The sequence below is a fragment of the Rattus norvegicus genome, chromosome 18 (assembly GCF_021556685.1).
Source record: "Rattus norvegicus strain SHRSP/BbbUtx chromosome 18, alternate assembly SHRSP_T2T, whole genome shotgun sequence".
In the NCBI taxonomy this organism is placed as follows: domain Eukaryota; kingdom Metazoa; phylum Chordata; class Mammalia; order Rodentia; family Muridae; genus Rattus; species Rattus norvegicus.
In genome coordinates, this window is record NC_141551.1 from 34,270,130 (window position 1) to 34,285,298 (window position 15,169).

Genomic DNA, 15,169 nt, shown 5'->3' on the forward strand with positions numbered 1-15,169 from the left:
ACCAGTGAACTACTAAGCCTGATAAACAACTTCAGCAAAGTGGCTGGATATAAAATTAACTCAAACAAATCAGTTGCCTTCCTCTACTCAAAGGATAAACAGGCTGAGAAAGAAAATAGAAAAATGACACCCTTCACAATAGTCCCAAATAACTCTAACCAAGCAAGTGAAAGATCTGTATGACAAGAACGTCAAGTCTCTGAAGAAAGAAATTGAAGATCTCAGAAGATGGAAAGACCCCCCCCCCCATGCTCATGGATTGGCAGGATTAATATAGTAAAAATGGCCATTTTGTCAAAAGCAATCCCCATCAAAATTCCAACTCAATTCCTCATAGAGTTAGAAAGAGCAATTCGCAAATTCATTTGGAATAACAAAAAACCCAGGATAGCGAAAACTATTCTCAATAATAAAAGAACTGGGGGAATCACCATCCCTGACCCCAAGCTTTATTAGAGCAATAGTGATAAAAACTGTATGGTATTGGTACAGAGACAGGCAGGTAGCTCAATAGCATAGAATTGAAGACCCAGAAATGAACCTACAGTCACTTGATCTTTGACAAAGGAGCTAAAACTATCCAACTGAAAAAAGACAGCAGTTTCAACAAATGGTGCTGGGATAACTGGTGGTCAGCATGTAGAAAAATACAAATTGACCCACTCTTATCTTCTTGTACAAAGCTCAAGTCAGAGTGGATCAAAGACCTCTACATAAAACCAGATACACTGAAACTAATAGAAGAGAAAGTGGGGAAGAGCCCCAAATACATAGGCACAGGGGAAATTTTCCTGAACAGAACACCAATGGCTTATGCTTTAAGATCAAGAATTGACAAATGGGACCTCATAAAATTGCAAAGCTTCTGTAAGGCAAAGGACACTGTCAATAGGACAAAACAGCGACCAACAGATGGGAAAAGGTCTTTACCAACCCTACACCCGACAGAGGGCTAATATACAATATATACAAAGAACTCAAAAAGTTAGACTCCAGAGAATCAAATAATCTTATTTAAAAATGGGGTACAGAGCTAAACAAAGAATGCTCAACTGAGGAATACTGAATGGCTGAGAAGCACCTAAAGAAATGTTCAACATCCTTAGTGATCAGGGAAATGCAAATCAAAACAATACTGAGATACCACCTCACACCAGTCAGAATGGCTAAGAAAAAACTCAGGTGACTGTAGGTGCTGGTGAGGATGTGAAGAATGAGGAACACTCCACTGTTGGTGGGATTGCAAGCTGGTACAATCACTCTGGAAATCAGTCTGATGGTTCCTCAGAAAATTGGACATAGTACTTCCTGAGGACCCAGCTATACCACTCCTGGACATACACTCAAAAGATGCTCCAACATATAATAAGAACACATGCTCCACTATGTTCATAGCAGCGTTATAGCCAGAAGCTGGAAAGAACCCAGATGTCCTTCAACAGAGGAATGGATATAGAAAATGTGGTACATTTACACAATGGAGTACTACTCAGCTATTTAAAAACAATGACTACATAAAATTCATAGGCGAATGGATAGAACTAGAAAATATCCTCTTGAATGAGGTAACCTCACAAAAGAACAAACATGGTATGTACTCACTGATAAGTAGATATTAGCCCAAAAGCTTGGAATACCCAAGATACAACTCACAGACCATATGAAGCTCAAAAAGAAGATGACCAAAGTGTAAATGCTTCAGTCCTTCTTAGGAGAACAAAATACTCACAGGAGGAAATACAGGGACAAAGAGTAAATCAGAGACTGAAGAAAAGGCCATCCAGAGACTACTCCACCTGGGGATCCATCCCACATGCAGCCAAACCCAGTCACTATTGCTGATGCCAAGAAGTGCTTGCTGACAGGAGCAAGATATGGGTGTCTCCTGAGAGGCTCTGCCAGAGCCCTACTGATACAGATGAGAATGGTTGCAGCTAACCATTGGACTGAACAAGGGGACCCAAATGGAGAAATTAGAGAAAAGAATGAAGGAGCTGATGGGGGTTGCAACATCATAGGAAAAACAACAGTATCAACAAACCAGACCCCACCAGAGCTTCCAGGGACTAAACCACTAACCAATGAGTACACATGGAGGGACCCATGGCTACAGCCACGTATGTAGCAGAGGACAGCATTGTCCAGCATTAATAGGAGGAAAAGTCCTTGGTCCTGTGAAGGTTCATTTTCCCAATGTAGGGTAATGCCAGGGCATTGAGGTTGAAGTAGGTGGGTGGGAGCATCCTCATAGAAGCAGGGGTGGGGGTAGGGGATATGGGAGAGGGGAAAAGGAGATAACTTTGAAATGTAAATACATAAAATATCCAAGAAAAATAAAATTAAAAAAACAATAAAATATGAAAATAAAACTGTATCATTTGCTTCAAAAATGTATAGTGACACTCCACTATTAAGTTAAAATATCTAGTTAGAATCTAAGAGCTCCTATGAGAAGACTCCATTTAATTACCTGTTTGCAAATTCCTTCTGGTTCCTAATCATCAATGTCCCATCCTGAGCACCATCTACCAAAGAAACACCATCTGCCTTTACCTCTCAGTTCTTATCTACAAGGCTCAGGAGCTGGGAGTGAGGCCTGCTCCCCTTCAGTCCCCCACTCCTCCACACACCTGACTGCAGTGAACATAATGTCTCTTCCACTCACCTAACAGCCTGACAACACAGACAGCAGACCACCTTCTCCTCAGCTCCAGACCAGTATCGTGGGGCCTCCTTGCTGTTTCTGCTTCCACATGTATCTCCAAGCCTCTCTTGGAGCCTTTGTACTTGTTCCCAGGGACCTGAGAACCTTTTGCTAACAAAAGTACATCAATCCTTGAACCCATAAGCGAGCTCACATCTACAAACTTACTCTGAACACACACTTCCAAAACTATACTATGTACCACATATTCCTAAGGTCGTTCACCATGTTTCCTTTCTTTTCAGACCTATTTATTATTTTCCTGTGTGTGTGTGTGTGTGTGTGTGTGTGTGTGTGTGTGTGTGTGTGTGTGTATGTGTGCATGCGCTCACGTGCCTGTATCAGTTTATGCACACTATGTACATTGAGGACCCTAAGGTGAGAAAAGGGTGTCAGATCCTCTGAAACTCGAGTTGTAGGTAGTTGTGGGTACCAAGAACAAAACCTGGGTCCTCTAAGGCAGAAAGTCTGTGTGCTGCTGAATGATACGCCTCTCCATTCTCTCACTATACATTCATAACGAATATTACTTGCAAAGGTACGTGTCCATTTATGAGACTAGGCAAGTAAGCCTTTGTACCAACATTACGCAGTGAGGTGGAAGGAAGGAGAAGAGGGGCAGGTTAGGGCCAAAGAAGAGAAAGCATGAAAGAGAAGTCTGATAACATACTCAGGTTACGTTGGTAACTTTAAAAAGTAGAGTATAAAATAATTTTATATTTAATTCTAAAAAAAGATATTTATATTTTATAGAAAATGTTTCCTCCTACTATTTATATTAGAAAAAATGAAATTGAAATATAAATAAATTGCCTGTTTTGGAAAGAAACACAGAAGAGATAACCAAGAAATTAAATAATAATGTTTAGCTATGAAGTGGAAATATAAGACTTTTGTGAATTGATATAGTTTTGACTTTCAAACCGTGTCTTTTACCTATTTAACAAAAAGAAAAAGAAAAAGAAGCAGGCTAGAGAGATAGCTCAGCAGTTAAGATCACTTGCTTTTCTTTCAGGGGACCTGAGTTCAATTTCTAAAGCTGGCTCCCAATGGCCTTTAACTCCTGCTCCAGGGTATATAGCCTCCAAGGCCAGCCTGGGCTAAAGCGAGAGACCCTATCTGAAACAACAAAACCAGACCAAGAAGGAGGCATCCTGACACCTCTGTATAAAGATTAAAAACTCCTAGGGAACAGCAGTTATTTACTAAAAATAATTAACAAACATGGCCCAAAGTTGAAAACTGCTAGTTTATTAGATTAGAAATGAAAGAATTGGGGTAATTATGATTACATACAGAACCCAGCAGTTAGAAATGAAGTTTGTTTAGATCTAGCTTGAGAGTCTCAGAGCAGAAGCATCCTATAACCATCCTGACTTTTCCGTTTGCATGGTCTCAGTGAACCAGATAGACTATTGTGTCACCGATGTCTGCGCGCAGCCCGTTCTCAGTAAGGTGAACTTTCTTGCTCACTAGGTCCACGTGGAAAATGGCATTCTCAGAAATGAGTGTCTTCTCGTTCTGCTCTCTCCCCAGGACTGGAACTCGTCGAGGCCCCAACAGAGGATCATCAAAGCGCATGAGTTTCACTTTGGAGAGATCTACAGCAGAAGAGACGAACAACGTGGGCACTTACACAGATAGCCATGGACACAGCAGCCACACAAGCATTTTCCTCACCAGACCTTAGGACCCAGTGCAGAAGCAAAGCTAACATGTAGTAATCCCCTTCCAGCTTCACAACTGAGCTGGAAAGGATCCTGTGTGACACATTCACAGTGTGAAACCAAGAGGGGGGACGAATGGTGTCTTTTCAAGTGCCGACCTATGGTCTAAGTCATCTCTGCATGCTTCAACAAGCCTCTGCTGCTCCAGGATGCTCTCAGATTGGCAAAGGACCTTTTTGAGCTATTTTTAGAGAAGTCCCAATCACTGTGAGAAACAGCACTATCTGTGTCTTCTTTTGCTCAAGAGGTAAGCAGTGTCTGTAGCATAAGCTGGTGAGAATCAAGAGGAGGAGGAGCGGGCAAAAGAAGCTGCAGCTTTGAGATCCACTCTAATGTGACCTGCATCTGGTCGGCTGTTGTGCAGACTGGTAATATGGTTCCTGACTAAAAGCAAAAATGACAACACAAACAACAGCCAAACAAGAACTTGACCTATGAATAAATTTATGATTTAACAATCAGGTCAAAAACTTTTTATTTAAGCCATTTTGAGACTTCAACATCAAAGAATTCCGTTTTCATCTGATGGGAAAACACTTATGCAAACCACAAAAGCTCGTTCTAGGTCTGTGTCATTCTAAGCAGTGTGGCCAGTTGTGCTTCACCTATCCCTCCCCAAACACATTTCCTACATTACTTCTAAGCTTTTCTAAAGCAGATCACTGGGTGGTCTGTGAGCTGCATTCCCTCCTGGTGTCTCAAGAGGACAAAGCTTGGCTTTGTAAGGGATTAGAGATAAAAGAAGACATTAATGCAGCTGGCAGCCATATCCAGAGTTGAAGTCTTCCAGGCATTTTGTTCTCTCTGGGAAACAAAGACAGAAAAGTTGCAAGTTTAAAGAAGAGCTCTCAGGGCTTACAGAGCAATTACCTGCATCTGCCTTAAAAGCAAACCATGCCTGGGAGTGCTCAGAGCCTCTGCAGAGACCTTACACAGCCTGCTCCAAGACAAGGTACAAGCCCTGAAAACGAAACTAGGAGAAAGGCAGCAGGGTCTCACCGCGGCCTTTGTATTTGGGTGGATCCAATTCACGGCAACAGCGACTGCCATTTCATCTGTGCATTGGTGGCACCGAGTGCTGCTGTAGATACAGTAATAAGTTCTGCCAGCAGATTTTATACATTCACTACAGCTCTCTCTCTCAGTCTTCCCTCAGCATTTCAACCAAATCTAATTCAAACTATTTCAAAGAAACCTTAACACTCAAGCGGGCTTCTAAGTGACAAAACACATCTGATTTGATGTTTAGCCATGTAGTTCATTACTGCCAATAAATTCTTGGGCTTTCCTAGTGGCCTTCCTATCTATTCTTATCCTCCATCCCTCTCATCACTAAAAATGTTGAAATTTAAGTCTGCAACTCCACAAGGTTTAAGGCACTTAGAGAAAAGATAAGAGCGATTGAAAGGCCCTAGGCACTGATGAAACGCAACAGAGCCTCACCTCCAGGTTATTGGTTCACACGTGGCTTGGGTGTGAGTGATTTAAAGTCATTATCATCAAGAGAAGACCAGTGTGGAGTGAAATGACCATTTGAGCTGAGTGCGTCCTGTGCCTAGATCATAATCACCCTCAACACAATCGGCACTAACTGGACTGCTTGCTGTCCAGTGCGGCATACAGACTATGAAATATGGTACTGAACTGCTTTTCTATCCCACATATCCAGTATGTACTTATCAAAGCAACCTGAGGGCCTATGGAGAGTATCAAGGTTAGATCCCTTCACGAATGTCAACTTCAAATTTGCTAATGCCATCCATTTTCCAAAATTCACAGCAGTTTTTAAGAGCAAACTTAAACCACTGTGCATTATTCACAGTCGGTATGAGTAAAGAGATAGGAACCACGCCAGAGACTCAATGTGAGGAGACAACAGAGAGAAAGCAATGCCAGCACACTGCTGAGGAGCTCAGTCAGGGCACCAAGTGCCTAATCAGAATGCTGATTTAAAAATTATTCATTGATTTGTGAGTGTGTGCACACACGCCATAGCATGCATGTGTAAGTCAGAGGACAATCTGTAAAAGAAGTTTCTCTTCTTCTACCACACCATGAAAACCAAACTTAGGCAATCGATCAGCTTGGCAACAAATGCCTTCGCTCACAGAGGCATCTCCCTGTCCCTGATTTAACACTTCACAATACAGTTTGCAATGCACAGACACATCCTCTAGTATACTACAACCTCACAGTAAGGACCCACTTTCTTTAAAAGCCACTCTAATGTCTTTAGGGGGCAACAAGATTTTCCTATTATGAAATCTGATTAAGACTAAACAGAAGCAATACAATATGAGAAGGCATAACATGGCTTCCTACATTTCTCCAGATTTTCAAGCCCCGCTTATTTGTTCCAAAGGCATATCTACCATTCCATGGTATTTCACTAAGGAAACAAAATAAATACCTATGTGGGCTGCGGAAATGGCGCAATGCTTAAGGCACTGTTGCCGTTGCAGAAGACCCAGATTCAGTTCCTAGCACCCGTGATAGGTGGCTTGTGACCACCTGTAATTCCAGGAGATCTGACCCCACCCCTCTTTCTGGCTTCCATGGACATCTGCCCTGGTGCATATACATAACTCAGGCACACGCATACACAAATAAATAAATAAATAAATAAATAAATAAATAAATAATCTTTAAAGTACAGATGAATCCTGGGAAACTGTGCGTGTGTGTATGTGTATATGGTGGGTATGTGCATGTGTTCACATGTATATGGGTATATTCACCACCAGAGGTCAGATGCTGGTCGCCTTCCTCTAACACTCCTCACCTTAGATGTTTTAAGAACGGGTCTCTCTGAACCTGAGCTTGCTACTTCAGCTGGACTGGCCGGCTACCTGAAACCCATTGGTCTACACACACCCTTAGGCATTCCAGCTACAGGCATACGTCATTGCACCTGGCTTTTTAAAAACGTTTTAATGTAGGTGTTGGGGATACAAACTCAGGCCTTCCCATCTGCACAGTGCTAATTTACAGACAGCTGTCTCCCCACATCAAGCCATGGGAGACATTCTGCTTAGTAAAATAAGCTTAACACGAAAAAGGGAAAACAGCCAGGCAATGGTAGAACACACCTTTAGTTCCAGCACTCAGGAGGCAGAGGCAGACAGATCTGTGAGTTCAAGGTCAATCTGGTTCAGAGTGAATTCCAGGACAGCCAGGGCTACACAGAGAAACCTTATCTTAAAAAAACAAAAGGAAGGAAGGAAGGAAGGAAGGAAGGAAGGAAGGAAGGAAGGAAGGAAGGAAGGAAGGAAGGAAGGAAAAATACTGCTGGGTAAAGTGGCACATGCCTGTAGTTCCAGCTACTCAGGAGCCCTGGTAGGAAAAGGGCTCCGGTTAGGTCAGGGCTGAGTCAAAAAACAAAACAAAAGCCAAATAAAGCTTATTAATAAAATGCATCTAATCTTTAAAACTCAGATACAGCAATCCTACTTCTGAGAAGTACTCAGAATAGGTGGAAAGGTAAAGAGTGGTCACAGGGACTAGAAGGGAGGAAGAAGAGGCAACAGGTTAGCAGGTGCAGGGCTTCAGTTGGGACTATGAGAAACTTTAGCTGGACAGCATGGATGCAGTCAGTGACCTGAAAAAAATGGTCCCAACAGTCAAACATGGTGGGCCACACTTAGAATCCAGGCTAACCTGAGCTAGTGATTATCTCAAGCAAACCAAAAAAGGAAAACTGGTACATTTGTATTACAAGTATTTTACTACAGTTTAAAGCCACGCCTATAAATAGTAAAACGCCTTAGCTAGTGCACCCTGGGTAATTACACTTTTGGTGAAACCCAGTGAGCGCCCTCCTCCACCCAACACACTTTCCTTGATTGCACAAGGCCCATCTGAACAGCATTTTCCCTATCAGTGTGCCCATAAGGACCACAGCTGGACATCTCACCTCCCCCAGGCCCTGGACTGAATCTTCACTCTTCTTACAGCCTCAGTTCTTGCTCCTCCCATGTCAGTAAGTGCTGCACTAGCTTAGTCCCCAACCCTTCCACTACAGAAGCTCCTAACCAGCAGTGTTCAGTGGAATCTGCAAAACCCCAGGTATACAGAATATATGTTGTTCCTACAGACACCACACAAGGCAGACTCTTAACAAATGTCCAAGACAGGAAACAGGAACAGAACACAAAATACATGCGAGAATGAACTCAAGTCTTCTACACTAACAGAATGATCACTCTGAATATAGTTCCATAAGTCAGGCTATTGTTGGGATTTATAAATATCTTTTTTTTTTTTTTTTTTGGTTCTTTTTTTTTCCGGAGCTGGGGACCGAACCCAGGGCCTTGCGCTTCCTAGGTAAGCGCTCTACCACTGAGCTAAATCCCCAGCCCCTATAAATATCTTTAGTAAAGCTTTATGCTGGCATGGTGAGATGGCACAGTGGATAAAAACTCCTGCTGCCCAAGCTTGACAACAACGTGAGGTTGATCCTCAGAATCCATGTAAACGTGGAAGGTGAAACTCAGCCCCACATATCACACAATAATTTAAAAGAGGAAATTTATGGAAAAGCTTATCCAGTTAAAATAAATAATCCAGTTCCTTTTTTCTGAGATAGGCTCTCACTGTGTATCCTAGGCTAGTCTCCAGATTGGCCTCAAACTTTTGATCATCCTACTTCAGCTCCCCCATGCTGGGACTACACTTATGTGACATCAAACCCGGGCTAGTCCACTTTTGATAGAAATCAAAAGGAAGAGGGTCACCAAGATGGCTCAGTAGGTATAGATGTTCACATAAGCCTGATGACCTGACAGCTGTCCTCTGACCTACATGCATGTCTATATGTTCACATACACAGCAAATTAATTAAAGGAATGTACTGAAGATAGAACTCAATGGGAGGCCCATTGCCTTGTATGTATAAGAACCTGAAATTAAAACCTAGCACTGCAAAGAAATGAATAAATTAAATAAGAAGGCCAGTCCTGGGAGCACATATCTGTAATTCCAGCAGTTAGAAGGCAGAGACAGATCTGCCACAAGTTTAAAATCAGCCTGGTCTACATAGCAAGTCACAAGTCACCTAGGGCTTGATAGTAAGCAAACACACCTATCCCTACCGCCCTCCACTCCCCCACACACAGAGCAAGGGGGAAGGGCAGATGGGAGAAGAAGGCAAGATAGGTATCATCTAAAAGAAAGAATCTTAGCGTTAGTCAGTCTTAATAATTCTGAAGAAAAGTAATGGAGACACACTAACCTGCCCCTCATATTCACCCAGGACCAAGTTAGAGTGACATCTCCCCTTCATTAACTTGACTGCGCTTGTAAGAGCAGCTCCGGAGGGGTGTAAATGAGGAGAGGCCTACTCAGAATGTGGGCGGCACCAGCCCATGCACTCAGAAGGACAAAGGAGGAAGATGGCTGAGCGGCTGTGTTCGTCCTCCTGCTTCCTGACAGCAAACGCACTGTGACCAGCACTTCAGGATCCTGCTACAACAGCCGAGGGCTGGCCTTACCACCAAGGCCTTGCCACCCTCAAGCCAGAGCCAAAATCAATTCCTTCCTTCCTTCAATTGCTTCTTGTCAGTCACTTTTTCATAGCAACAAGAAAACTAATACACTAATACTGAAAAGGGAAGCCACAGCCCTCAGGAGGCAGGGGCAGGGGCAGGCAGATCTCTGGAAACCTGGTCTACACAGCAAGCTTCAGGCTAGCCAGGACTGTACAGTAAGACCCTGGAAGGCAGTGGGGAGGATGTCTGTACTGACTTTAATCACAGGAAATACACTCTTAATCTACATCAGAAACTGAGATTGCTTATGTATTTTGCCTGGAGAAACACTGTTTAAAAGAGAAAATATAAGCTTCGGAGTCAAACAGTTTGAATCCCATGTTGAGATTTTCCAGCTAAACAAACTCAGCAAAGTTCCTCAACCTCTGTGAGCCTCCATTTCATTATCTACGAGGGAAAATGCTGAGGACACTGTCACTGTAAACCATCAGTGGGGAATGCTGAGGACACTGTCACTGTAAACCATCAGTGGGGAAATGCTGAGGACACTGTCACTGTAAACCATCAGTGGGGAATGCTGAGGACACTGTCACTGTAAACCATCAGTGGGAATGCTGAGGACACTGTCACTGTAAACTGTACATGGCTGCTAATGCATGGAAAGCACACACACACACTCCTACTCTCTCTCCTCTTACCTCGGGAGAGACCCAGCCGGACAGCTTAGTCTACAATACGAAGGCTATGTGGTTCCTAACTCTGAATTACCTCTAATTTTAGAACCAGTATTCTAGGATACTGGGAAAAAATCTAACCCAGTGTACCCATGACATTGAAAGAGAATGAGCGTGGTGCGTTAAGTGACTGAGTAGAGTCACGAAACCACCTAGCCCCAAGCAAGCCCAAGAGAATCCAGGTCTCTGGTTCTGGGACCAACTCTCTTCCTGAAGTGCTATTCTGCTACACTGTCCTTCAGCAAGCTTCCTCTGTCCTTTCTAGTACAACTCATCAATACACCAGCTCTGCTAAGTGGGAGTTTCAAGGAAACACACCAACCTTTGATTCCTCGGTCCATTTTCGTCAGGCGTCTGATTATGGACTCACAGCTATCTCCTTGTCTGATGTCGATTTTGGTAGAGAAGTGCCCGCTGGATGGCTGAGGATTTACTAGGGAAACTGGCACACCAGGCTAGGACAGAAAAAAATACAAGTTATGACACATCAAATTTGAATATTGTCAAAAACAAGGGCGATCTCTACCACATTTCTAAACCCATTAAAAACATTTCTCATTCTCTATTCTAAAATTATGACCAGGACAGTAAAATCCGAAAGAAAAACTAAGTTCATGTTTGCACCAAGATGCCTTGGTATATGGGTTACAACTGCACATACTAACACATGACACGCCATAGCAACACATCAGAACACTAAGGACATTTTCTCCTCCACTCCCATCATCTGTTCTACCATCGACGATAGGTCAGGCACAGGAAGAAGCACTTTAATGATTTCCATATCCCCATGTTATATAATGAACATTATTTCATTTATTCATTTCTTCCCAAAATGACTGCATTTTTGCAAGCCACCCCGTGAGACAATGAGAATCATCACAGAAAGATAATATCAGAAGGTCTCCAAGACTGTGGTTCCCTTACTCTTTCAAAACAGACCTGTTTTCAATTAAATGTGGTCAGAGCAACCTCATCCCTACATCCTCTAGTGGAGTCTTAATTGTAGTCTGAATCTGAATAGATTCTTGGAGGCTCAATAGAATCTGTAAGACCTTTATACTTCCACCAATAATGACCAAAAAATATAATTCCCACACTAATTAAGATAATGCTCTTTCTTGATTTACACCAAAACACAAAAAGCCTTGCATAGCAGTTAAAAAGTCAAAATAGGACACCTAGATTGTTTTTGCCTTTCTTTCAATAAAAATCGATTTTAGAACATCTTGCTTTGTTTTTTAAAACTACAAATAATTACTAACACTACCACAGGAATAAAGTAAGGAATAACCAGCACTGCACAAGTTGGACCTCTAAGACACCTCCACACAGCCCCATTTCCAACCCTTCATATTCAATGCCCTCCAGCTATAAATGACAGCCATTGCTGTGTAATGACCTCCAAGTCTCATCTAGGCCTAAGAGGCAAGGATTCAATATGGCTTCTCCAACTTACTTCTGTTCTGAAAACATTAAGTGGCTTCCCAGGACAGCACTCTTCCCTGACTTTATCTTCAGCTTCAGAGGCAAACTTGACGTCTATATGTTCCAGCTACATGGATGGAAACAAACATCATCAGTAGCACTTAATACGACTGAAACTAATCACCACCTCATCTCATTAAGAGCACAATGGCTTCGCCAATAAATAGGAAATGATCTGTACAATTTTATTGTTTTCCTTATTAATGTTAAATGAAATCTACCATCTGTTATCAGCACTCGTCTTAGCTGTCTGGTGGCATTATCCCTTACCCAGTCGGGTGTGGCACTTTCTGTACTGGAATCTGGCACCCACACGGCATGTAAGAAGGAAAGCAGCATGAAAGCCTTCCACCTACACAAGCACGAGCTCCCAAGTTTATCATTTGAGAAGTTACATAAGCACAGAAAAGTTCAGTCACGTAACACACTGCAGATCCCCCAAGTAAATGCCTCTAAGGTGTATGCCTCCCATTCACGTGAAAGACCTGAACAGTTTCTGACCTACATGAATGTATATACATGAGCAATTCAATCTTTGACTTCATGATCAATAAGCTAACAAGCATGATGCTCTGGGTTCAAAAACCAGCAACAAATGCACAGCAATACCAAATAAATTAAACTCTCCTGCAGACCACTCCTTCTGCTCTGTAGTCCACAGAACAGTTCTCAGTCATTAAACCCACATGGTTCTCAGTGTCTTCATTATCATTAAAACCACATTATGAGTCTTCTAAGAGTATTCTAAAGCAATTCAGTTTTCCTTTTGCCTGAGCTAAGAGAAAGCATTTTTAGACCCTGTGTAAGTTGTAACTGAAAATGCACCAGGACCGCAGAATATAATTAAGCCAATTCTGTGACTCTGAGGTCTGAAGGTGGGACAATTCGGAATGCAGCAAAATAGAAAGGCTTTTAAGGCATCTAAATAAAAGGTGTCACTCTGGTTTGTGAGCTTTTCAGTTTTCTTGGTTTTTTTGTTCTGTTCTGTTTTGCACTCGCATGCGTGCACACAGACACACAGACACACAGACACACACACAGACACACAGACACACAGACACACACACACACACACACACACACACACACAATTCTTCTGACTGCTCTAAAGACAATCTAGGGAGAATCTCTAGCCACATACGGTCCATGTGTTATATATAAGATAACTGATAAATGAATAAGATAACAGATCACTTTCTTTCTGCAACTTTTATATCCATTCATCTGTTTTCATCTCAAAAACATTTATTAGGTCAAAGTACTAAATATAAAAGAAGTTTATGAAAAGTATCCTAGCGGGGCTGGAGAGATGGCTCAGCGGTTAAGAGCACGAATGCTCTTCCAGAGGTCCTGAGTTCAATTCCCAGCAACCACATGGTGGCTCACAACCATCTGTAATGGGATCTGATGCCCTCTTCTGGTGAGTCTGAGGACAGCGACAGTGTACTCATATACAATAAATAAATAAATCTTTAAAAAAATAAAATAAAATACATAAAAAAGAAAAAAGAAAAGTATCCTAGCAGGCTGTAATTTATAGAAAACCACAGTCATTAACTACAATCCCTGGCCCTCTTACCTCAAGAGAATTGGTTAGGTAGACTATATTCTCCATAAGGACTGCCTGCTCATCAAATTCCAACTCTAAATCCAAGACTCGCGGCCCTTTCTTCTCCATGTTTTCCTAATAGCCAAATGGTTTTCAAAACAAAATCACATTAAAGAAATGTTAAAAATAAATTTATTTTTCCTAATTAATCATTCTTTCAGCTGATAAAATCTTTACATTTCAGCAGGTAAAGGAAAGGCAATTGACTCATGGGTTTCCCTTATCTACGTTTGCTAGTTAATGAAATTACTTGCTCAGAATAATTGCCATTTAAAACAAGATGAGATTTTAAGGTAGTATTGAAAAGACTAGAAGGTGTGGGGTTTTCAGGTGTTGAAAATAAATGTAGTTCAACAGTTGTTTATTTAGATAACTTACTGTACAAACCAAAAGAATCAAAAAAGCATTTAAAAAAATCACTTGAGCTAATAATTTTTTTAATTTTCCAAGATAACAAACATTAAAATTCCCAAAGATATTCCTACAAAGCTTAAAGAAAAACTGACACCATAATTCTAAATAGGTATCCAGATAATCTTGTAATATTCAAAAGACAATTTCCTATTCTTAATTTCCTCCTACATTAAATGTTTGCTGCTCAAAACATAACCTTAGCAGCCCAACTTCCTAAGTACACTACAGCTGTGTGATGTAATGTGCTCTATTCGCAGGACAGTGGTCCCGCACTATCCCTCCTGTCCACTGTTCCGCCACCAGCCACCAGGCAGATGGAGCCTTTATAGAGTGTCAGGCACTGATGGTCCATGCATGCTGTACAAGGCAACCAGGCAGGTGCCAGTGCGGTTCTTAGCTTCCCTACCTATAGAACCACAAGCCAAATAAACTCCCAGTGTTTAAGCAAATTATCCAGCCTTGGCTAGGGATGTCACTTGGTGGTAGGACATTTGCCTAACATGTGCAAAGCACTATAATTAATTGCCAACATCACAAAGCGGGGGGGGGGGGGGGGTTCAGTCTGTGGTATTCTGTTATAGCAGCAGAAAATGGAGTAAGACAACACCTAAGTTCTATTTCCTTTTCCATAAAAGTGCTAGAAAGTCAATCTCTTCAGAGCTACAAACTCCCATGCAGTCCAGGTTGTTTTCGACTTATGTCACTAAGGAGTCCTTGAAATTCTTATCCCCCTGTTTCAACCTCCCAAGTACTGGAATTATAGGTATGCACCAAATCAGGTTTACTGTGGTGCTGGGGGTCAAACCCAGAGCTTTGGACATGTTAGGCAAGCTCCCCACCACGTGAGCCACATTCCCAGTGCAAGAAATCTATTTTCTTATTCCCAGATTCATCAATCATTTTCAACATTTGTAAAACTACTAATTTTTTGGTTGGCAAATGAAGAATATTATTTTAAAATATATTGCTGTTGGGTATGGTGACACACGCCTTTCGTCCCAGAATAG

The 15,169-nt window shown here is 41.9% G+C and overlaps 1 protein-coding gene across 3 annotated transcripts in view; it reads right to left on the reverse strand.

The window, feature by feature from the left end:
- Positions 1–3,934: 3,934 nt before the first annotated feature.
- Lars1 (leucyl-tRNA synthetase 1) overlaps positions 3,935–15,169 on the reverse strand; it is a 54,376-nt gene continuing 43,141 nt past the window's right edge. Inside the window, exons 29-32 of one of the 3 annotated variants that reach the window (XM_087592439.1) lie at positions 13,719–13,823; positions 12,111–12,206; positions 10,974–11,106; positions 3,935–5,235 (exon numbers count right to left, since the gene is read on the reverse strand). In XM_087592439.1, the coding sequence (XP_087448565.1) occupies positions 5,180–5,235; positions 10,974–11,106; positions 12,111–12,206; positions 13,719–13,823 (390 nt within the window). In that variant the 3' untranslated portion in view covers positions 3,935–5,179. 3 annotated transcript variants of the gene reach the window in all.